General features: G+C 40.3%; 1 protein-coding gene across 1 annotated transcript; it reads left to right on the forward strand.

The window, feature by feature from the left end:
* The first annotated feature begins 1,433 nt into the window (after positions 1-1,433).
* Positions 1,434-22,432, forward strand: nat8l (N-acetyltransferase 8 like). The gene is made up of 3 exons (XM_023346589.1): positions 1,434-2,026; positions 3,251-3,415; positions 13,017-22,432. Exons 1-3 carry the CDS (start codon positions 1,717-1,719, stop codon positions 13,382-13,384), a joined length of 843 nt encoding a protein of 280 aa, XP_023202357.1. The 5' UTR covers positions 1,434-1,716; the 3' UTR covers positions 13,385-22,432.
* Positions 22,433-22,858: the final 426 nt, after the last annotated feature.

A 22,858-nucleotide genomic window follows, 5' to 3' on the forward strand; every position in this document is an offset into this window, starting at 1 on the left:
AGTAAAAAAAAACAAACAACCATTAATACTGTCAAGCTTGTACTTTACCAACTTAAATGCCAAGCATTTATCCCCCCAAATTTTGTGAATTAAGGATTTATAAAATTTATATTTAACAAAAATTAAATACAAATGTTTTTTTTTATTTATAAAAAATATAATTTTTTTTAATTTAACATTTTTAATTGAAATAATTAACAGTTTTAATTTTAATTTAATTTAAAGTTAATTACTGAACAGTTTAGTTGTACTCAGTTTCATATAAAACTGACTACATATGGCAAAAATAAAAATATTGATATTTTTTTTATGAATGTGTAAACTATTATTTAAGCTTTAATTTATTGTGTTAAACTGACTATTTTATCAATTTATTTCATATTTTCTGATATGGTCCATCAGGAAATCATCATAAGTGACAGAAAGTCTCATCAAATGGAGCCAAACATTTGATTGGTTGACCTGCCCAGCAGTTTAACTGCAGGCCAATCACGTTGTTCACAGTAGTGTTAGACCCGCCCACTGATGAGTACAGCCAACAGATAAAATAAATCATGTCTTTGAAAAGGTTCATATTTTTAATTAGAAACCTACAGTTAATTACTGAAGTAGTTTATAAAATTGCTAACAAATTTATATTACATAGATACATGTATCTATTAAATTAATTCAGGTACTGTCAAGTTTATTGAACATATATCAAGTAATTTATGTATTGAATTATGGCACTAATACACTTGGTCCTTAATACTAACTATAAGGTATCATATTATGACTTAAACACAATAAAATTTCAAGACTGAATTAATAATTTGCATATTTAATTATTTGAATGTGCAATAAGTTGACAAATTTATGCAAATGTGTAGTATTTATTTGACATTTTTCTTATAGAGTTGTCTAAAATTTTAGATAAACATTGCTTTTACAAATTATTTTCTTATTTGATCTGTTTGATTATGGCAGTTTTGTCCCATGATAAATTATTTCTGATCAAAGTGATCCAAACATTTGATTGGAGATGTCTATTGACACATTTTTAGATCGTAAGGCTAAAAAACCAGATAAATTCAAGATGTGCTTTCACATGACTATAGAATAAAATTATTTCAACACTGAAATAACTATATTTAACTTTTAATTAAAGTTTTTCCATTTGTAATTATTTGATTAGGGATTAAAACATGGAATTACTTAAGGATATAATGTATTTTAAATATTTATTTGATGATTAAAGACCCCCCAAGCTTCCCCCCTGGTGGCGCCTCTGAAAGAAAACCAGCCTTTCTGCGCATCACCGTCTCCCCCCTCCTCATGAGCCCACTTTCTCGAAATACATCCTTCGCCCCAGCACACACCAGCTTGTTCAGGCCTCTCTCGTCCCTCATCACAGCCCTCCTCCCTCCCTCCCTCTGCCGCCGGCATCCAATCTGAGTGGGCGGGAGGACCTCCCCAACCCCTGAACCCGCGTCTATACCCGCCCCTGCGAGCTTATAAAACCGGCCCGGATCGCGCCGGAAAGTCTTGGGTCTTCAGAATCGCTCAGGGTTGCAGCAGAACATCCCCCTTCCTCCGTCTTATCCCTCCCCTCTCCATCATCCTCTCACTGTTTTTTAGGAGACTCTTTTTACGCATCATCCATCCTCACCCCATCCACCACCACCACCACCCACACTCCACAACTGTAGCGGGACCGTCTTTCTGCAGGCCAGTTGCATGCATTGCTCGTCTCCCAAAATGGTTTGCGAGACTAAAATCGTTGCGGACGAACACGAGGCTATACCTGGGACCAAAAAAGAGCCGATGATGTGGGGCTCCCCGGCGGCCCCCGGCGCGGCTCTGAGCTCCGCCGGCGAGCCCAAGGATGTGCGGAGGGACGGGGTGTTTATCCGCGAGTTCGAGCGGGAGGACCAGGAGGAGGTGCTGCGCATCTTCCACGAGGGCATCATGGAGCGGATACCCAACTCGGCGTTCAGGGGTATCTGGCAGCAGCCCCGGACCCAGTTCTTATACGCCTTTCTGACAGGTGAGCGGTCAAAGGAGCCCCCCCAACAAACCCACCACTGTAAATCTATATGGTAACTCCAATCTGATTTAATTATATTTGTAATCAGCACCACACAATGCGCAGTTACGCAGAAATCTGTTGCCGCTATTAAACTTTGCCCACCGGCGCACCGGCGTTCTGCTCCACCACGCAGCCAACAAAAGGCACGCCAGGCGCATGGAGCATGTGTAGAGAGGCTGATGGTGCTGATGCTGTGGTCACATGCCGGCGTGACTTCAGTGAAGGAGGGAGTCAGTTTGACGATCGGCCCACAGGGTGCGCCCGTCGCTCAGAAAATTAAAACAAAAGAACGGACAGAAAAAGAGAGAAGGAAAGAAAGAACGGGAATTAAATTCCTCCATGCGCCACTGAAATTCTCTCTTTTGTTCATTCAAATTACAATCTCTTGACTAGGTGAGGAACCAGGAAGACATAACAGATTTCTACCTCTAAATCCTGCGAAAGTGATTAGTGGAAAAAAAAAACCCAACGTTTGCTTTAAACATTAAACATGTTTTACTCTGCTGAGTAAATAGTTGCGTGCGGCTCAACATGCGATGCGTCCCATCTATCACAATTGTCTGCGTTTCCCTTTGCGCCCCCTAGCGTCGCACCCGACTAATTTCCAATCAAGCAAAAATTGATTTAATGCCACCACAACCTTACTAGCTTTCTCCGCTCCAGAAAGTTCAGAAAGAGGTCAAATAAAAATGAAATGTCTCTCAGTATTGCAGCTAAACTCGTGTGTCTTTCCCAGGGTTCCCATACATCCTGAAAGTGAAAATTCAGGTGGCGGTCAGTTACTGAAGTATGAAAAGCAAAGTTCACCATAAAATTAACTGGAAATGTTTGCGTAGAGGTCAGGCTTTCAATAACAAAATGTGCAAAAAAGAAACTAGTTGGATGGATACAAAAAACGATGAATTTATAGATGATGTAAATAATGAGCCAGGAATCAAAATCCAGAAATAGTTAATGGTTTAACCTGGAAACGCCAAACTTCCCCAGAGTGTGTAGGAACCCTGGATACAGAGTAACTCTGCTCACCGTCAACCAACTGTTCATGTTTCTCCACCGTGTCGCCATGCTGTGTTGAGCCCTTGTTGTTCTGTGTCTGTTGTCGAATTCAAACTCTGCCAAAAATCAAACTTGTGATTCTCTCTTCTGACAGGTTTTGTTTACCTTTCTTCCATTTCTCCATAGCGATGTGCTTTTACATGACCAAATCCGTCACGCTGACCTGCTGTGCACCGCTCATTCTCATGGGTGCGCGCTACTACTACAGCAGGAAAGTTATCCAGAATTATTTGGACTGTGCTCTGAACACGGACATGGCTGACATTGAGGCCTATTACATGAAACCCACAGGTAAGGAACTGCTTCTACTCACTGACGTCCCATTGGTATGTGTGATTTGTCAGCAGGCGGCTCCACCCGCAGTGTTGCAAAAATAAATCCAAACGACTGGTGAAGATTAGACCTATTGCTCGCCTCGGCTTGCTTTACACAGCAGCTTTAAATTAGCGGAGAGGACGAAGCCAAATAGAAGTCAGTGTGACTGACAGATACATGACGAGAACACAGTTTAGTCTTCAGGCAGAGGAAAATAGTTAAATATGCAGGTCATCCTTCTGCTTTCCTTCCTCGTTGTTCTCACCCCTCCTCCCTGGGTGTTTCTTGCTCCTTCCCCCCACCGGCTTCCTATCCTTGCTGCTCCTGGCCTCTGGAGTGGGGGTAGAGGGCACCGCAAGGCCTATTGATTGCACTGAGGAGACTGCTGATACTCTCTCTGCAGTGAGCTCGGTGTCGTCGAGCCTCATTTCCTCCACTAAGGTTTCTAATTAGAAAAATCAATCAAACTATTTCTTCTCCTCTGGCTACCTACAAATATGTGTTGGTTTTACCACATTCCCCTGCCTTTCCTTCGACGCACATGGCCGACACCAAAAACAGGTGGGAGTAAAGCCAGTCAATTGCCTTCCCATTGTGTGCTGCTCTCTAGCGCTGTGCCCACTTGCCTGATAATCCACAGCACACAGTTGCAGTTTAGCATTCCCATTATTGCTGCAGAGCCACAATGGTTCAGAGGGGGTCAGGCGTCGCTGCTCCTGGACAATGCTAATGATTACAGCCGCACAAGCCGAGCAGACCCAGAGGGACGAACACCGGGGTCCGATGGAGAGGCACGACTTACTCTGCTATCATTTGTTACAGAAATTTGTGCTGCTTTTGCTATGTTACAACCAAAAACCTCAACGTGTCTTCTTTTATAGGAAGAGCAACACAAAGTAGAGCACAGTTCAGATGGGAAAGGACAATTGTTTAATAAAGATAATATTCAGCCCCTTTTACAGCAATAACTTCAAGAAAGAGATCCAGTTCAACCAACTGCCTTAGCAAACACTTAGCAAATATATAATAATTACATATACAAATAAATTCACTTACTGGGAACACGGCAACTTAAAAAAAACTAATTTTTTGTTGAATAGTTTATGCAATAGGATGAGGTGGTTATCCGGCTGCATCAAACATTTTTTGCAAAACTGCAATGCATCACACGAGTCATGTGATCGGCAACCAGATGTTGCTACTGGCGGAAAAGACGGAGAAGACAACAGGAAGTGGTAGGAGGAGGATGGCGCAGCATTTTTTAAAATTGCTTATCGCATGAAAAAACTTATTTACATGTGATTTTGACGGCGCTTCTTATCTAGCGGAAACACTGAAATTGTGTTTTTATGACATTAACGGAATATCAACCAAGTTTTGCTGGAAACGCAGCTGGTGTTCTTATTTATTTGATTTAAACTCAAGCATAAATCCAGCTGTTCTGTGAAGTTCTCAGAGATTTGTTAGAGAACATAGGAAAACAAGCAGCGTCTTGGAGAAGAAGGAACACAGCAGACAGGTCAGGGAGAGAGTTGTGAAGAAGTTTAAAGCAGGATTAATTTGTAGACCAATCCATCATCAGAAAAATGGAAATAATCGTCTTCCTGAACTAGCCAAGTGAGCAGGAGCCGCACTTGCTCAGATGTTTAAAACATAGAACCTGCCACATTATGACTGGTCCAAGTCTCGATGAGCCTGTCCCTGCCTCCAGATGAAATAAGCTCTAACCTCTGGAACCTGTTCATCGGTTCCAGTTCTTCCTCTGCTGAGCGTTTTAATGCAAACGCCTGCAGTGATTCCCATAAACACTCTGGTCACTGTGGCTTATTGATTCCGACCTGCCAACGTGCTAAAAGCTGCGCAGCAACATGACAGTTTAAACTGATTGTGGTGCAGTCATGTGTTCCACTTTTCCTCCATCTTTATTAATGAATATGGGTGTGACATTGGGGTAAAAACCCTGAACAGAATGGCAGCAGACATGGCAGAGCTTGGTGAGACACATCTTTATGTCATTAAAGCAAAAATAATCTCATAGTATGCAACAACCAGATGGTCAACAATAATGTACTGGGAATAGGCTAAATAACTTCTTATTTGTACAAACTGCTAAAGTTGTTGCAGATACAAGTGATCACTGTTATGTGACTTAGCTGTCATATATACAGTACAGACCAAAAGTTTGGACATACAGTGGTGTCCAAACTTTTGGTCTGTACTGTACATTTAATTTTACATTCAAAGTTATTGGTTTTAGCAATCTTGTTACATCGAAAATTATGAAAAATCTGTATTGCTGAATCTAAACTGCAGTTTTCTCAGTCAACATTAGCGAGGAGCTGGATTCTTTAACCTTTTAAATGGGTCAATATGAGTTTTAGTATTTATGTATTCATGTTCATCTGCTTTTCTTGTCTCACTTCAAATGAATCTCTAGTCATTGAACCCATGGGGCACTTTAACTGGTTTAACTGGTTTTAGAACATGTGAAGCTGACTGAAAAAGCAAAGAGCAAAGAGTTACCCCTTCAGTAAGTAACCCTGGAAATAAAAACAAACCGACTCCAGCAACACCTGCTGTGTACTAACACTGGTGTGGTGTCATAACCACAAGATAAGACGACAGATTAGAGAAAATGGGGGGAAAAGTGCTTGAAGGAGAGGCAGGATAGAAAAAGAGGCAATGAAAAGAACTAATGTTTATATGTGTTAAGATAAAGACACCAGAAGCTTCCTGGTCACCAGCTAGATAAAGAGAGAATATTTCATATTTAAAAGACATACGTACCTCCTGTAGCGCTTCCTGTTGTTGTATTTTGATCCGCAGTCCACGATCCAGACACAAAGGACGTAATTTCTCCAATGAAAAGCCGTCTGAAGTGTTGATTGGTGGGAGGATACAGCTGTAGTTCCCTAATTTCAACAAAAAATGTATTTAAGCATTTTAAGATATTTTTTTAGACAAAAGAAAGTGCAGATATAGAAAACATAAGCATCTCTATCAGAATGATTTGTATTTCTAAAGTGTTGAAGATGGCTAAGTTGAAGTAAATAATCCACAAGCATTGACTTTCTGTGCTGTACCACTTTGTAACACGATGTGATCACCAGCTGAGTCAGGCTCCCACAGAGTTTGGCCATGTTGAATAAAATCAGCAACATGAGCATCACAACTCTGAGTTGTAATATATACCACAGATAAAAACACATTTTCAACACAAATTTATTTGTACTGACTGCATAATAATGCTATTTAATCTCTTGTTACGCTATGCAGTGGCTTTGTCTGCACCAATAAAGATTCAGTCACCACTACATGTTGAAAGCCTGAAGTAGCTGACACAGCAGGGGACCTGGCAACCTCTTCTAAAGTAATTCAGCTAACTGGGGGCAATCAAGAGGACAAATGAGCTTTTTGCTACAGATTATTTGGCCATCATCAAGTTCTGAAATAGAAACATAAGATGGTTATGTTATGGCCAAAATGACAGACTTTGTCCTGAAGTAGTAGAACATAGCAGAACCTATTTAATACCAATTCTTCACAGTTCTTAATTTCACCATGTATGGAACCTTATATATTTTATAAAATATATTCTTGGATACACAAACATGAATAGCAAGAAGATAAAGAAAATGTGACATTACAATCACAGAAAAACGTACTGAATCATGCTAATTATAGAATTACAATTAGAAAAATTTAAAACTGATCAATTCCATTTTCCTGTGAATTTTCAAGTTCTCTGAAACATCACACACACACGTTGTGAGACTTTAAAGACGACAACACTGCAGAAATCTTTCCACTTTCTTTCATCCTTGATGCAGACGTGTGTCTGCATCAAGGATGAGATCTTTGCGGGGACTTTCCATTGGCTTCCATTCATTTCTACAGCCTTATTCTAACCCTAACCATTACATACCTAACCCAAACCCTAACCCTAACCAAATTCACACCGTAGTCCTAAATCTGACCCCTGACCCAAAAACAGCGTTTCCCCTTGTGGGGACCAGGCTTCGGTCCCCACAAGGAGCAGTGGGTCCCCACAACGTAGTATGTGTCAGGAAAATGGTTCCCACAAGGTATTAGAAACAAACGCACACACATACACACGCTTTGGATTAAGCCTCTATACTTAATTCAAATATAGAGGCTGAAATTGTTGCCATACTTTCAATAAAACCTCACTTAGACTTTAAATAATCGCAACACTTGAACCTACTTGATCTAAAAACCATCCCATCGTAGGTTTTGTTGCATGTTTAGAGTTATTGTCCTGCTTGGAAGGTTCATCCTACTTTCCAATTTTACACTACTTTAGGGGTGTCTGTCACGTAAAATGCCTTTAAAGAACATTTATGTATGTACAGTAGCTGTGACATTAAAAAAGGTGGACATGTTTGATCAGTATGAAAACTTTGGCAAGGCACTGATTCAGTGATGCATTTGTTGAGCACTTTCCATTGTAAGTGATATTGTTTTGGTCTTACATGTAAGGTCTAAGTTCAGCAACTTTTTGACGTTTTAAGAACATGAAAATAATGACCTGGACTCAGTTAAGACCAGGTTTATGCAGGTTTCACCAACTCAACTTCAGACTTTTTAAGACCATTATAACAAACATTTGAGGCCTAAATCACTATATTACGACGAAGCAGCAGCTTGTTACCGGTACACTTGAATCACAGAACAAAGTGAGCAAACATGTCTGCATTCAGCTCAAACTTTAACCTGATAGAAAAGACGCGTGAGAAAAAGCCTACGTAGAATATGTGAGTTAAAAAAGTTCTGCCACGTCAAAATTTAAGACCTGTAATTACTTATTTAAAGGTAAATTTTCTTGAACTTAAGACACTTTAAGGCCTTAATTTTAGATTACGGATGCGCTGACACCCTGTAAGAGTAGCGTGTGTGAAAATTAAGGCACAAATCATTCAACCTGCACAGGCATGTTGATAGGCAGCAAGGCTGTAAAACTGAAATGCACACAGCGAGAGCTCCTAATGGAGATTTCACAGCAGAGCGAGAGAGAGAGAGAGAGAGAGGGCATGTCTGCAAAATGTCACATCCAGGCAGCAATCTTCTCTGCAACACAGTTCAGGCTGTGATGAAAACGACTTCTGTTTCAAATCCTCACTTCTCAACAAATGAATTATTTATTTACTGCGTTTCTGCACACGTGCACCACGTCTGACAGTCCACTCTCATTTCTCATTTAACGGGGGAGGAGAAAGAAACTGCTGATGCTTGAGTTCTCTGTGACAGGCTAATCCATTCCTCCAGCGTGAACTTTGACCTAAAGCGCGGGGAGTTTCTTAGAGAGTGCATCAAAGAGGCTGTATATGTGCACGAGTTATGCACTGCTAGATAATTTTATTAATATTAAAAAAAAGAATGGATGAAATAATAGTAATGAAATTAATAAATTCACTTTGCTTCTTATTGTCGTATTATGGAATTAAAGAAGTCTTGCAAATTAAAATTGCTTCCTCCAAAAATGACAATAGGCAGAGACAAATAATGCGATAGAAAGAATGGCGCTCCCGTTCTGAGCGTGTTCACGCAGCGCTCGTCTTTCTGTGGAAGTGAACTACAGCACAGTGAAGCTGAGTCTAGACGAAACGCTTATCAACTGAATTAGCCCTGCAGGTTTCATCTGAAGGAAACAAGAATAATCCTATTAGTGATCAAATCCAATCCCCAATGCGCTCCTCTGGGTGTGTGTGTGTGTGTGTGTGTGCAATTTGGGGGGATTTCATACAGGCTTCCAGTCAGAGTATCACTGAGTGTTTGACACTCCCACACCGATGCCAGTACAGTGCAGTAATCTGATTTTTTTCTTCATGTAGGATGCATTACAAAGGATCTCCACTGCTCTTCCTCTTTTTCTCGCCTTCGTGTTTTTCATCTGTTGACGTCCCTCCCCCCGCGGCATTAATGGCAGAGTATTCATCATTCTTTGCTCCCCTCTTTGTGCTTGGATGTCCTTTAAGGATCATCACTATTACTGTCAACACAGAAGCCCCTCTAGTTTCTACTCCTTCTTGAGACATGAATAATTTCTTCTTTTTTTGTCCCTCTTTCCTTTCCTCCCCTCTTCCATGTCTTTTTTTCCGAGTGAGTAAGCTCATTCATTCGACTCACACTCAAACACTAAACCACTGGTGTTTCACTATAGCAATGCTGTCCTGAGCTCCTGCAGCTGCCGAGCTGCATCAACAGGGACCTTAATGCCCCAATGAAAAAGAAAAAAGAGCTGTCCCTCCACATGCCTGTGCAGACAGTCTCCTGGCTTCGCAAGCTGCACGGCTTGCCTTTTTACGTTCGGCACACACTAATGAGCAGAAAACAGACGCAAAAATAAATTCAGACCCAAAAACTACACACAACCTCTGACTAAACAGTTACAGCTTCAACTAAAACATGTATAAAAATGCAACATCCTTATTTGTGTCAACTGATCTCTACTTAAATATTTTCATAAATGCCTCAAAATCATTATGAGCAATGAAAATTACAAATATGTATAACCCAAAGTCTACATGCCAACATTTTATTTCAGCAAAGTTATAAACACTTGCTATATTTAGCAGTTCTTTCCCAATGCTAAGGGGGCAGAATATCACATCTTTTTACCATTGTGTTCTTTATAGAGCAACACAACAAGCTGATATCAGACCATCATGCTATCTGCTCAAATACAACCTGTCGTCCACACACTAACATAACACAAATATACTTTTATTAAATGTTTAAAAACAGTGACGGGTTAGAAAGAATCACAAGCGGATGTTTTATTTTGCATCATCTATAAACTGGAAGCGCTATCCTCTCTGCAGGTTCTCAGCTGTAGTCAATATGTTTCTCTAACTTACTTTACAAAACCAAATAAGAGATGTAGTTGGCGGGTGGAAGGGAAGGGATATTTCATGCAGTTTTCAGGTTTTCAGTGTAGCTCTTTGTCCCGTGCGTTGCGTCTGTGAGGAAGGGTTAGGTAATGCGCGGCGTCCTGTGAGCAGAGCGGCAGAGCGCCTGGCGCAGGCTCAGCTCAGACAGATGGTCAGGAGGGCTTCATGGAGGCGCAACGTACAGGAGGTGACACTGCAGCTTTGACTCCTGCTCAGGATAAACTTTCAGTTCATAATGTGAGCAAACTCCGTGAGCTATGAGAGGAGTTTGATTTACCAAAAACCAACTCACTTAAACATTCTGTCATTAACTTAAAATGTTTTTTGTTCTGAAGTGAATTAGACAGCTTAGGCTCCCAATTTGAATATGTTGTGGATTTCTCTAATTCACAGAGGCTCAAATATATTCATACCCCCTCTGATATTTACTAAGAAGGTTCCTTAACACGTAGCAGCCATGGTATCCGCCATGGTTGGATATTTGACCCCTGCTCTTGGCAGAGGTTGACCTAAATGAATTGGTTTCTGGGTTTGGACCAGTTGAGCCACAGCTGATAAACTGGGTTTATCTCGCCCGTTACAGAAGCTTAAAGTTAAGCTGCCAGTGATACCGGTGCATTACATAAAAATAATGGAATAATTAAGGACGATTAAAAAAAAGAAAGACAGAAATAAAGAAAGACAAAAGGAGAGAAAGAATCAAATAAAAACAAAGAAAGAAAGGAGGATGTTCATCACATAAGTATCTACGTTTATGTGGAAATCCCATCTTCAGCGACGCGGAGCCATTAGTGAACCAGTGTTTGCACGGAGGGAACATGGGACCGTCTGCTGCTGCCGCGCCTCGCACATCAGAGGTTTTATTCTGCCACAGAGGCGTCCGGATGGGCTTAACAGAGGCCTGCAGAGGCATTCAAATCCCTGCTAACACCTGGGACTCCAGCGCAGGCTGGTGTCATTATCAGCCGTTTCTGTGTGTGACGGCGTGAGATGCTCAGCTGGAACTAACAGCAGAGGAGTTGTGTAAAAGCAGAGAGGGATGCTGGATTTAGAGGTAATCGACTGCAGGTCAGAGGTCAGGCTCAGCCCGTCATGGAATCGTCTGATTTAGTTTATCTGTAGCAAACAGATGGGATTTTGGTAGGAAAGCGTGTAACTGTGGCCAACGCATGACTTTAGTCAAAAGGGCTTTTGAGCATAGTTACAGAAAACTGTTTTAACAATAAAGAAGATAACAAAGATAACAAAATAATCATTATAGCAAAGATCTTATGAAAGTTCCTACTGTATGTCAGTCTAATGTGTGTCATTATCTTTGAAAAGGAAAATTAACTCACTATTATCCAGCTAAACACATCAGAAATGACATCTAGGATGAAAGTTGATATTTCCTGTTATTGTGACTCTCAGGGTGGAGCTGCATAATTTGCTGACAGGTTGCCCTAACCTTGGACCTCTGTGTGTGTCTGGCAAAGTCTTTTTGTCTGTGTGCTTAATTCACAGTGCAAGCTGATCCAAGACTGAATCTTTGTGTTTCACTTTGTAGTTCTTTTTATGTGACAGATATGATTTAAATGCAACTGAAAAACAGCAGTCGCATTTAAATCTGCAGTTTTTCAGAAACGGTTTTATTTCTTTCCGTTTCTTTGCTTTCCACTTCGCTTCTGAGTCCATATTGACCATCTGTAATCCCAGAGCTTTTAATTAGTGGAGTCTTAATGAATAGCTAATGTCATTAGACACCAGAGACTGGCCATTAATCAAATCCCTGTACGCCTCTCTCTGGTTTTCTGTCTTTTGGTGTTTTAAGCAGATTCAACCCAATGCTGTTTAAATGTAGCAGCAGGATGTTCTTATTCTCTCATGCAGCTGAACGCTTATGTTTGGATTTTCTGTCAGAAAAAAAAAAACTTATGTAATAGACTGTATAGCTGTATAAATTTATCTCCCAATAGAAAACAGTTAGCAGTAAAGATTATTACAATTTAATACTTATGTGAAATAAAGCCTGAGATTTTACAGTGTAGTTTGGTAGCAATATGCTATTAGCTGCAGTTTAGACATCTCTTCCCCACAATGTAATTTAAGATTAAACATTTTGTCTGTACCAATCTGATACTAAATTGAAGTGATTGAAATCCATATCATGTATTCTTTCAAAAAGGATTTGCTTTGGAGTTCATGTAAAGTACATTTACTCAGTGTTACACGATCTACATCAGCATGATTGCATATTGCAGAGTATCTGCATTCACTGTAGCCTCATATTTGACTCATTAATTGAAATAGAACCATAAATATAAAAAGTAAAAGTTTAAACAGTTTAATGCTAAACGGTTAGTGTTAGATTTATATTTAGACACCAAATATTTCAGACAGTTATCTGTAAGGAATGATTTTGCTCATTTTTAGAGTTTTTGTATATTGTTAAACTACAAACAGCAGAGAGAGTCTAGATTTACAGAAGAAACAGTCTAACAGTGTGCAAATTGGTTAATTTCTCATTAAGCTAACAAGCTAAGCTATAGGTTCTGGGTTGCTCCAGAGACATAGGTTTTTACTTTTTAAGACTTTTAATAATTTCATTTGTCTTTAATAGTTTCAGAATTGTAAAGGCCACATATTCAGCAAGTAATCTCTGAACTTTCCCTCTTAAACCTCATCAGGGTCCTGCTTCTGGGTGGCGGTTCTGGATGGGCGCGTTGTGGGCATCGTGGCAGCGCAGGGCCACGAGGACGACAACACCGTGGAGCTGCGGCGGATGTCAGTGGACTCTCGCTACCGGGGCAAAGGCATCGCGAAGGCCCTGGGCCGCCGTGTTCTGGAGTACGCCGTGCGCAACAACTACGCCGCCGTGGTCCTCGGAACCACCGCCGTCAAGTTGGCCGCCCACAAGCTGTACGAGTCGCTGGGCTTCTGCAGGACGAGCCAGAGCGAGGACTACAGGCTACCCGGGATGAGCCGCTCGCCGCTGGAGAGGCTCTTCTTTCAGATCCGCCACAGCCGCTACCGCCTGCAGCTCCGTGAGGAGTGAGAGGTGACGGAGAGAGAGAGAGAGAGAGATGGAGGAGGGGGAGATGGAGGGAGAGAGGGACAGAGAGAGCAAACACCCTCCTTCACCTTTGAACCCCAACCGCATCCTCTCCTCTGACAGCTTTTATTTATTTTGAGTCATTGTAGTTATGTTTGGGTAACCCTTTTACTACTTCATGGTGACGTCACTAAGGTTTTTTATTGTTGCACTTTTCTTGCTATAGTTTTTGTATTTTCATTTTACACAGACTGAGTATATATTTTTAAGTTTCATTAACCTAATTCTTTGGCATTCTTGTCCCTCCCTCTCCATCGGAGAAATAAAACTATGTATCAGACATTTAGCCGGCATCCAAACCAATCACTGTCCCCAGATTATGTGGCTCAAACCCACTGGAGGGGGTCGGACGCGAAGGGGAGATATGGTTTTCTTGAGAGGTGAAGAAGTTGAATAATTATTCGCAGCCCTGGTAAAAATGTGCACAAAAGACACATCTTTAAAGTAAATGGTTCTCATTTTATCTTTCACGTTTCTCCAAAAACGTTGCCATACAAAGAGTGTAAAAATGGAAGAAGCTTCTTTTGACATGCTTTTCTGTCAAAGTTTGTCTGCCAATCCTAGAAGACATCTTTATTAACTAACTATTTCAAGACAACAGAGCAACTCAAGACCTACTTCCTTCGTTACTTCAAAATAATTTTCCCATTCTGAAGACTGGTTAAGAGAAATGGGCCTCAGTAGCTTCGTTTCCATTGACCACATAACTCGGAAAATTGAATCCAAAAAAGATTTGCTTAATGGCAATTTCGAAAAAAAATTTTAATAAAAAGTTTGTGCGCTAGGATGAGGTTGTTTTTCAACCTCAATGAAATTAGTGTATTTCACAAAACTGCTGTGGAAATATTTTCTGCCAACAACCGGATGTTACTACTGGCAGAAAAGATGAAGACAACGACAGGAAGTGGTCAAAGGAAGCTGGCGTGAACAATCTCTTTCACATGATCTGACTACGTTAAAGGAAGCAGCAAAACTGCAAACTTGTTTTTTCTACATTAGCGGGATATTAACAAAAACACAGCTGGTGTTACTTTATTAAATACCTCAAGAAACAGAAAGTCATGGATTACAAATTAAAAGCTTCAACATGCACTTACAAACTAACAAAAGGGTAGAAATTGCAAAATGCTTCAGTTAAATTCATGTAATAGTAATTATTTTTATCGACAATAATTAAGTGGTGATTTTGTTGAATAATTACTACAATTTAATATTTCTTTTACACATCTTTACCAGGGGTGCAAGAAACTGTGACACAGTCATACTTTGTGTGTGCATTGTGATGTTTAATGTAACACAGAGGGAACTCGTTTGACAGCTGGCCTCCGTCTGAAAAAACCATATTGAAGCACAGCGAGAGCCGAGTCCCGCAGTGAGGTTTGGGGACAACAGGATGGCCACCAGAATATGCTCAGTGCATCATGTACACATTCAGCAACGCAGTGAATCCTCCTTAAACACTCGTCTCTATTGTCCTTCCAAACAAATTACTAAACTTCTTCTCTTCTTGTTTTTAACTTATTTAATTGATGAATCACTCGTTTTATTTCTCCGGAGCTGTGGATGGGTTTCTGGTTTAAGGTTTAGGAAAGGTGGAGCTCAGAGCCAGTGTGTGTGTGTGTGTGTGTGTGTGTGTGTGTGTGTGTGTGATAACTGAGAGCTTGTCATGGCGTACGTATGCAGATTCACGAGGCAAGTATGGTTGACGTGACACCGAGCCTCAAGAGTGTGTGAGGAATCTTTTTCTTTGGCTAAAAGTCGAGTGTTATCTAACTTAAATTACTTTATGTGTGTGCTTATAAATTATTTACTGATTAAATCAAGTCAAAGTCTAACATTTTGAATACGTTAACAGCCTAACTGGAAAATTTGTAATTTTCTAACTTTAACAAAGTTCCATGTTTAAATATGCAAATTTTACTGTCAAAACCACGACAATGACTAAGTAGCTGCAGTCTACGTTTAATAAACATTCAGGTTATTGGGGTAAAACACGACTAACTAGCAATACTTTGAAATGTACAGTACATGACTGAGCACAAATTACAACCCAGTATTAGAACCCATGTATTGGCATGACCATCCCTTCTGTTCTGTGTGTTCTTACTGTGTATAGAGCTGAAAACTCATGTAGCAAATGCCGAAGTTTCTCTTGTACCTGCTTACTCCGACTGAACAACCAGCAGCAGATTCAGCAATCCATGACTCTGAGCCTAAATTGTGTCATCAAACCATTTTTATAATGTTATATGTACAGCAAAACATAACAAAAAAAAAAAAAAAAGCACATCATGAAAAAAAAAATTGGGGGAAAAACATGAATGTCATCATCACAAACCAGTACCATCCCTCACTTTCCTTTACCCTCCTCCCTATTCATGAATCTGACTGCAACCCTGGGCTGGACCAAACAGCCAATCACCCCGTCCAACCATAACCTTCCACAACCTTCTGCATGTGCCCCCCAACCCATAGCCTTGCTGCAAAGCTTTAACTACTTCATTTCAAACTGGTTGGACCAGTCCAAGACCCGGTGCCCGGTCAGAGATCAATGCGACGCCGCCTCTGCAGCGAGGGGCGTCAGGTTGCTCATGATGTACGGTTGTGTGTGTGCACGGGCGTGATGCGGACGCTGTGAACGACAGGCCGCGTGCGCGCGCGCGCTTGTGTGGTTGAGAGTTGGTGCAGACGTGCAGATCACGCTTACCAACTGCGGCGTTGCCTGGACGACATTCTGCCCGCCAGCTCACCAACTGTAGAATGCAAACAGCAATGCAAGTGTGGCATGCCTCTGTACCCAGTGTGTGTCCGGTGCCTGCGCTGGAAATGCATAGGACAAAAAAAAACATATGTACTATATAAAAGATATATATATATATATCTATATACATATATATAATAAGAGAAAATACGACTTTTTAAGATAAACATATGAGATAAAGATGTGTTTCTTTAAAAAAAAAAGAAGAATTGTAACATCTGCATGAAATGTGTCTTTGAATGCAAATATAACTTTAAGGAGAGGAACTCTGACCACATGGTTACAGAAAACACTTGTTTACATTACTTTGAATGGTCAAAATTATCTGTAATAATTATTCCCAGCCACAAGCCAGTACTACAAATCTTTATGAGGACAAAACTCATCTAATAGCTGCGGTTATTCAGAGTAAATCCGTCACTGACTGAGGGAAAAGAAGGTTTGTTTCTTTTGTTAACCTCATTGGCATTGGATCGAAGTGCAAAAAGCACAAATTACAAAATCCTGTAGGTGTTTACAAAACTAGATGCACCAGCGGACCAAAGTAAAAGCTGAACTTAAAGTTTAGCGTATTTAAATATCTAAAACACTGTACCTGTTTACTCTAGGCATGGGCCGGTAGGAGATTCTCAGGGTATAACCTTCAGTATGTTTTCACTGCATCACATTGTTTACACTAAATAATTAAAACTAAAATATTTCACATCATGTTTTTGCTTTATTTAACTCAGAAGCGCAACTATTTTGTTTTCCTGTTGCAGAAATAGTATAATACATATGTATTACATGTACAATTACTGTAATCATGTGTATTATAATAATGTTGCTGATAACATTTATTTGATACTTTGACCTCTGAAAAAAAAGCAGAATAAACACCTGCTACTATTAGGAGTAGTTTTTAAGTGCTTATTAGAGCTTAGTCAGCTGGTGAATTAGTCAGGTTATTTGCTCCGGTAGAGCCGACAGTCAGCTGCTTAACAAAAACTCTATCTGCAGCTTTAAAACAGTTTTACCACTGATGGTTTCCACATTATCTCTGTCCAGAAACGTTTTTCAACAACTTTCTATAACTTGTCAGTGAAGGAAAACAAGAGGCTTTAGGATTCATAAAGCTGACCAGCAGTGCGCAAATTTAAGTCGCTATAATAATGAAAAATGTGAGTGATTTTAAAATCTTACTTTGAAAATACATCTTGGTATACCCTAGATTGCTGTAACTGGCCCATGTCTACATTTCAGCTAGTTTTGAATTCCACAGCAATGATTTTTGTTTGCATTATACCAACAATAGACATAAAAAGCTAACCTCTCAAAACACATATTTTATATCTCAGAAGCTAAAGGAGCTTCTTTTTTGTTCAAAACACTCATCTTACTCAACCACTCTGTTTTCTCACACTCTTTTGAGCAATATTTTCCTGATTTCACACTGAACTCCAAACCCACTAAACTAGCTACAGTGATGGGCAACATGTTAGCATCGCAGCACCACAATAATTGGACTGTTCCACTTTGCTGCAGATCAACTCTGGTGTCACAACAGCGAGAAGTTAGTGGTGCTGACAGACGAGATTTCCGAGCAGAAACATGTCAGACGACTTACTTTGATGCAGATGAGACGGTCGTTCTGATCACTGTGGGAAGAAGGAGAAGCGTGTCAGCTCTGCTGCTGTCATTTCCCCAATTTTAAGATTTAAAAGCTCTTTCACACATTTTGAGAGAAATCATTCTTGCTAATAAGCATAATTAGGAAGGAAGGTAATATTATTCAAAACGCTTTCGCCAAGGCCTTTATGCACTGGAATCAAACATGTGGACTGCATGGTTTAAACTAGTCTAAGGGCAAATTTTGACTCCTAAAGACAAAGTGCACTGACTGTACTATAATGCATTTACTTATGGTCTGAGCAATGTATGTTTTCTACTTCACGTGAATGCTTTGCCCTGTGAAGTCTTACCTCTTTTGAAGACTTGGTCTTGCATATCTAATGTTAGAATGTAGTGACTTGTACTGAACATCAGTGTTAGCTAACCTATGCTGTACATTTAGTTATGCTCCATTCTTTTTAAATATTCTGCTGATGTACAATCCAAACCATGAGTTTATGTTGTATTTTTGTTTGAGAGAGTGCGCTTTCTTTACCACGCTGATGTTTGATGGGCTTAGGGGGATCTCCTGTGATTCTTTTGCTTTTTGAAGCGGCCACATTAAGTTTAAAAACGTGATAAATTTTCTTTCAGTTTATTACTGAGGAAAGAAGCTCATATTATTATAAACTGCACAAATGTACGGACTCCGGGTGTGGCGCTCTTAAGCAACAGCATTAAGAACGAACGCTCGCTGGTATGAATGTAAACTGCCAACCTTTTTCCTCATTTTTTTTTCTTTAATTGTGGCTTGCAATTTATTTTTTACTTCCTGAATGAACAAGATCGTTTGCAAAAGGTTTCGAGCACCTGATGGTTTTCAATGATTAACTCAACCGCCCTATTAATTGTCTAGCATTTCGAGTGATTGTAAATAGCTGTATCTCTACCAACTGCTTTTTTTATTCTTAGTTACCTGTCAGCCTTGCTGGTTTGGACGGATCCTGATGAGTTTGTATTTGTGTCGCCGGGGAACGCTCCGCCTGACGAAGAGGACCATGAGGGAGGAATGTGCCAACATTGGCAGTCAAAAAGAGGGGGCTTTGCGGGGTTCAGCGCTGACTCCCTCTCTCTCTCTGATGCTGCTGCTGTAGAGGACTCTGGACTGAGGTCACACGTTCCAAGAACGCCTAAGCACTTGTAGCACAACTGTGTCCTGTTTTGCTGTTACTGTACAGTACTGATTGTTCTGCTTTTTCGTCTTAACATTTCCCGCCAAGATTGTGGATGCTGTTTCCTTTTCTCCTGCATTATCAGTTGTATGTATGATAAGCAGATATATACAGGGCTTTTGCTTTTTGTGGAGGTAAAAGAATTGCCAAAGGTGTCAGTACTGTGATGTACAAAATGCTTTAATACCCCTTGAACTTTCCTAGGTTTTGCCACTTTAAAAAAATACGTTTTTGTTGTACTTCATGTGATAGAGACCCACAAAGAAGAAGTTAGTGGGAAGATAAATTGTTTAAAGTTTTTTTTTTTACAAATCAGTGTGCTGACCATTCAGTCCCCTCGATCAATACCTTGTCTTTTTATTGAAATTACCAATGTCTCTACCAGCCTTGCAAGTATACAGATTTAATTTTCCCTCAAAGTCCTAAATGAAGCGCCGACGATCCAGCCTAATTTGCAGTACCTTAATTCCGCCACACTTTCTGCTATCTGAAAAATTCCAACGGTTTCTGAAAGAGGAGACGTCGCGCTTTCCAGCCTATATCGGGTAATTACGGTAATTTCATCCCCGCAGTAACAGGAAGTGAGATTAATTTGAGGGGCAATCTTTTAATAGATGGTAAATTGCGAAAATAACTGGCTGAATATTGAAAGTTCCAGTTGTTATGGCTAAATAAGAAAATATATTTACTCACAGGACATTTAAAGAACTGCGTACAATTAAAATAAGCAAACATATCCATTATAATTTAGAACATAAAGAGTTAAATATGGAGGATATGTAACACGTTTTTTCCCCCTTAATATTGTCTGCTGTTTAGTGCCATCAAGTTTCCCTGTGCCTGCTGAAGGAAAGCATCCCCACAGCATAATGCTACCACTGCTAAGTTCAACAGAGACCACAGAATCTTGTGTTTTGGTTTTCTTCTGCAGCTGTGGTCACAGGTGTTGCTTTGTCTTCATGATGCCATTCGTTTACTAATGTTCGGCTGGATTTATGCTGAGATTAAATTAAACACAAGGCAGACTATACTAATCAATAAAGTGGTATCGTCACAGAATTTAATTGGTAGGTGTCAGAGCAAAAGGGGCAGAATACAAATCCACATCACACTTTTCAGAAAGTTGCTACTGTGTGTTGGTCTATCGCATGAAATCCCAATGACACAGATTGAAATTTGTGATTCAGAAGTGGCAAAATGTTAAAAAGTTCCAGGGGTGTGAATATCTTTGTGAGGCATTGTAAGTGTTGCTTATTTCCCCGCTGACATTACACCTATTTTGTCATAATAACTTAAAAATATTGGTTGTTTCTTTTGGAAATATCTCCTGCCCACGTGCCATCTAATTAAGCAATAAGTACAACCAGACAAAACATGAAAGTAATGATCCCCTACACAGATTTTCCTGGAAAAGATGAGATGCTGCATTCACATCACTCCCCTTTTATGGCACCTATTGCAGTGGCACAGATGCCAGCAGACTATTGGCAATGACGTCTCATTAGATCAGCCTGAAGGGGAGATTGTAAAGTGTTTTTCTTGTTTTGTATGTTTTTTTTACTCAAAGCTGAAGTGCACAGGTGTACCTCTGAATAATTGTAAAGATGCCAAAAAGAAATGACAGAAGAGGGATGACGGATGCTAAAGAACATACAGTTCAAGCAGACATGAGGACGAAACGCTGCAGCTGCTCTGAAAGCGTTTTTGGCTGTAAACACCTCTTAACTCAGCTCCTAGACTCCTGGTTAATTTACTCCGCCAAGACAAACTGAACATGTTAATCATGCAGATGTTTTACTACAAGTGAGACTGACAGCATTTCTTTAAATCTCCTTGTTAGTAACTGTAAAACTGTAAAGTATATTTCAATGTAAATAGTACTTTGGGTCATTTTTACACCTTTTATAACTGTGAATATGGATTTAAAATTTATATTAAAATTATATTTACAAATGGTTTCAGAGCCTCAACAGTGGTGCAGGTGCTACCTCACCGCAAACCCACGATGAGTGGCAGCAAACCCTTTCAGAGGCAGCAGTAAGCGCCATCTTAGCCCTGGTTCCTGTGACCCGGTCTTTGTCCCACAGTGACGGGTTCGGCCACGGCCTTTTCTCTTCATGCCTGTCTGCTTGAACTCTGCAGACGAGTGTCAAAGCGCTGGAGGCAGCAGCTTTGTGAGCTTGTAGCTCAGGACCGAGTCTGTGTAGCTACATGGAGCTGCTGTGATGCAAATGCACTCTGTGCCCCGGAGCTCTGTCGTGGCTATTGTCTGTTACCAGGAAGCTGCACGAAGCACAGCAGAGGACAGATACACAGCCACACTGTGGGGAGGCAGACTGGTCAGGCAGGATGGAGGGATGGATGGAGAGATGTAGGAAGTCAGAAGTTGCCACAAGGGGAACCCTTTAACAATTGTTTTAAAGTTTAAAACACAAAAAGAAAGAAAGGGAATAACATTGGCTGAGAAAAGCATGGTGTAAACTGTTGTAATCACAGGTAAAGTGCCGAGTTAAGCTTTGCGCATTTAGGATGTTTTCACACCTGGTAGTCCGGTAGACTCTCTTCGATTGGGGGACAAAAATTGCAAAATTTGTCATATTGTCAACTGCTGCGGTTCGCTTTCACACTGAACTTTGTCAAACGATCCAAAACCTTTGAAAAAACCCCTCGCCTGTGGTGGCGCTGTACTAAGAGCCACCGAAGGAAACTACACAAAAACCTCAGAAGAAGAGACGAGCTAACTTCCTTCTTCACAAAATCTAAACAGATTTTAGCGGTTGCAGGATTTGTCTTTTGTCTTTGGTAAAGGACTATGGGTCATTTCCTGCTAAAGCTAGACTTTTGTGTTTGTTTTGGTTGTATTTACCCAGAATGCCCTGATCCTGAAGCAGACTCTGGTCCGCTTGGCATTCACATATGCATTTGAACCGTTCCAGAGTTCACTTTAACCGAACTGAGACCTAGGTTTGTAGTTCGCTTTCTTGGTCCGCATCAAAGTTTGATTGGGGATTCACACTTCCCCAAACGAACCAGACTTTCTCGGCAAACAGACTAGAGTTGAAGTGAAGTGGACTAAACAGGGCTGGTATGAACACACCCTTAATGATCTCCTACTGGGAATAAAACTGAGTAGGCAGTAAAACACCATGAAGGCCTGGTAGGTTCAATCAGTCTGCCCTAACCTCAGTGAGACTGCACTGGAAAGCTGTCTTTTAGCCTTCAGCTCCCTTTGTGTCATTCCTTTGACAGAATGCTGTATTGTCACACCAGGATTGATATTATTATTGTGACTTTACCCCATTTCTTTTATACTGACAACTGGACATTGTATAGCTGTAAAGATTGACTGAAAGATGACATGGTGTGCATATGCTGTATCGATTAAAGACAATGCATTGAGCTTTTACATGCTTGAAATAGTCAATTGTGTTTTTTTTAAATTCCAAAGATATAGCCAAGAGGAGGATTTTAGCGCTGTCAATCAACACTGTGTACGTGCTGCTAGTTATCTCAATGGTGGAGAAACAACTTATCGCTACAAAAAAACTGTTTATTCACGATCGTCGGTGGCCATGGTAACTAGCCTGAGAATACATGGTGAGGTTGATTGACAGCGCTAAGACCCGCCTCCTTGCTCTGATCATTTATTTCTACTTATTAGAAGGCTTGATTATCTGTCTCATACTATACTGTCATGACAATGTGATAGTTTTAACAAATATGTAAGAATATGTAAAAAAAAAAGAAAAAGAAAAAGTAATTTAATAAAAGCAGCTTTAAAAGTCAAATAATGAATTAACCAGTTAAAAAAATTAATTAAGCTGTGCTGTAGTT

The sequence above is a fragment of the Xiphophorus maculatus genome, chromosome 14, assembly GCF_002775205.1.
Source record: "Xiphophorus maculatus strain JP 163 A chromosome 14, X_maculatus-5.0-male, whole genome shotgun sequence".
NCBI lineage: Eukaryota > Metazoa > Chordata > Actinopteri > Cyprinodontiformes > Poeciliidae > Xiphophorus > Xiphophorus maculatus.

Coding starts and splice junctions, on each gene's coding strand:
- nat8l (XM_023346589.1), top strand. CDS start 1,717: ATGCATTGCTCGTCTCCCAAAATGGTTTGCGAGACTAAAATCGTTGCG. Junction 2,027..3,250: donor CTTATACGCCTTTCTGACAG/GTGAGCGGTCAA, acceptor ATTTCTCCATAG/CGATGTGCTTTTACATGACC. Junction 3,416..13,016: donor CTATTACATGAAACCCACAG/GTAAGGAACTGC, acceptor AAACCTCATCAG/GGTCCTGCTTCTGGGTGGCG.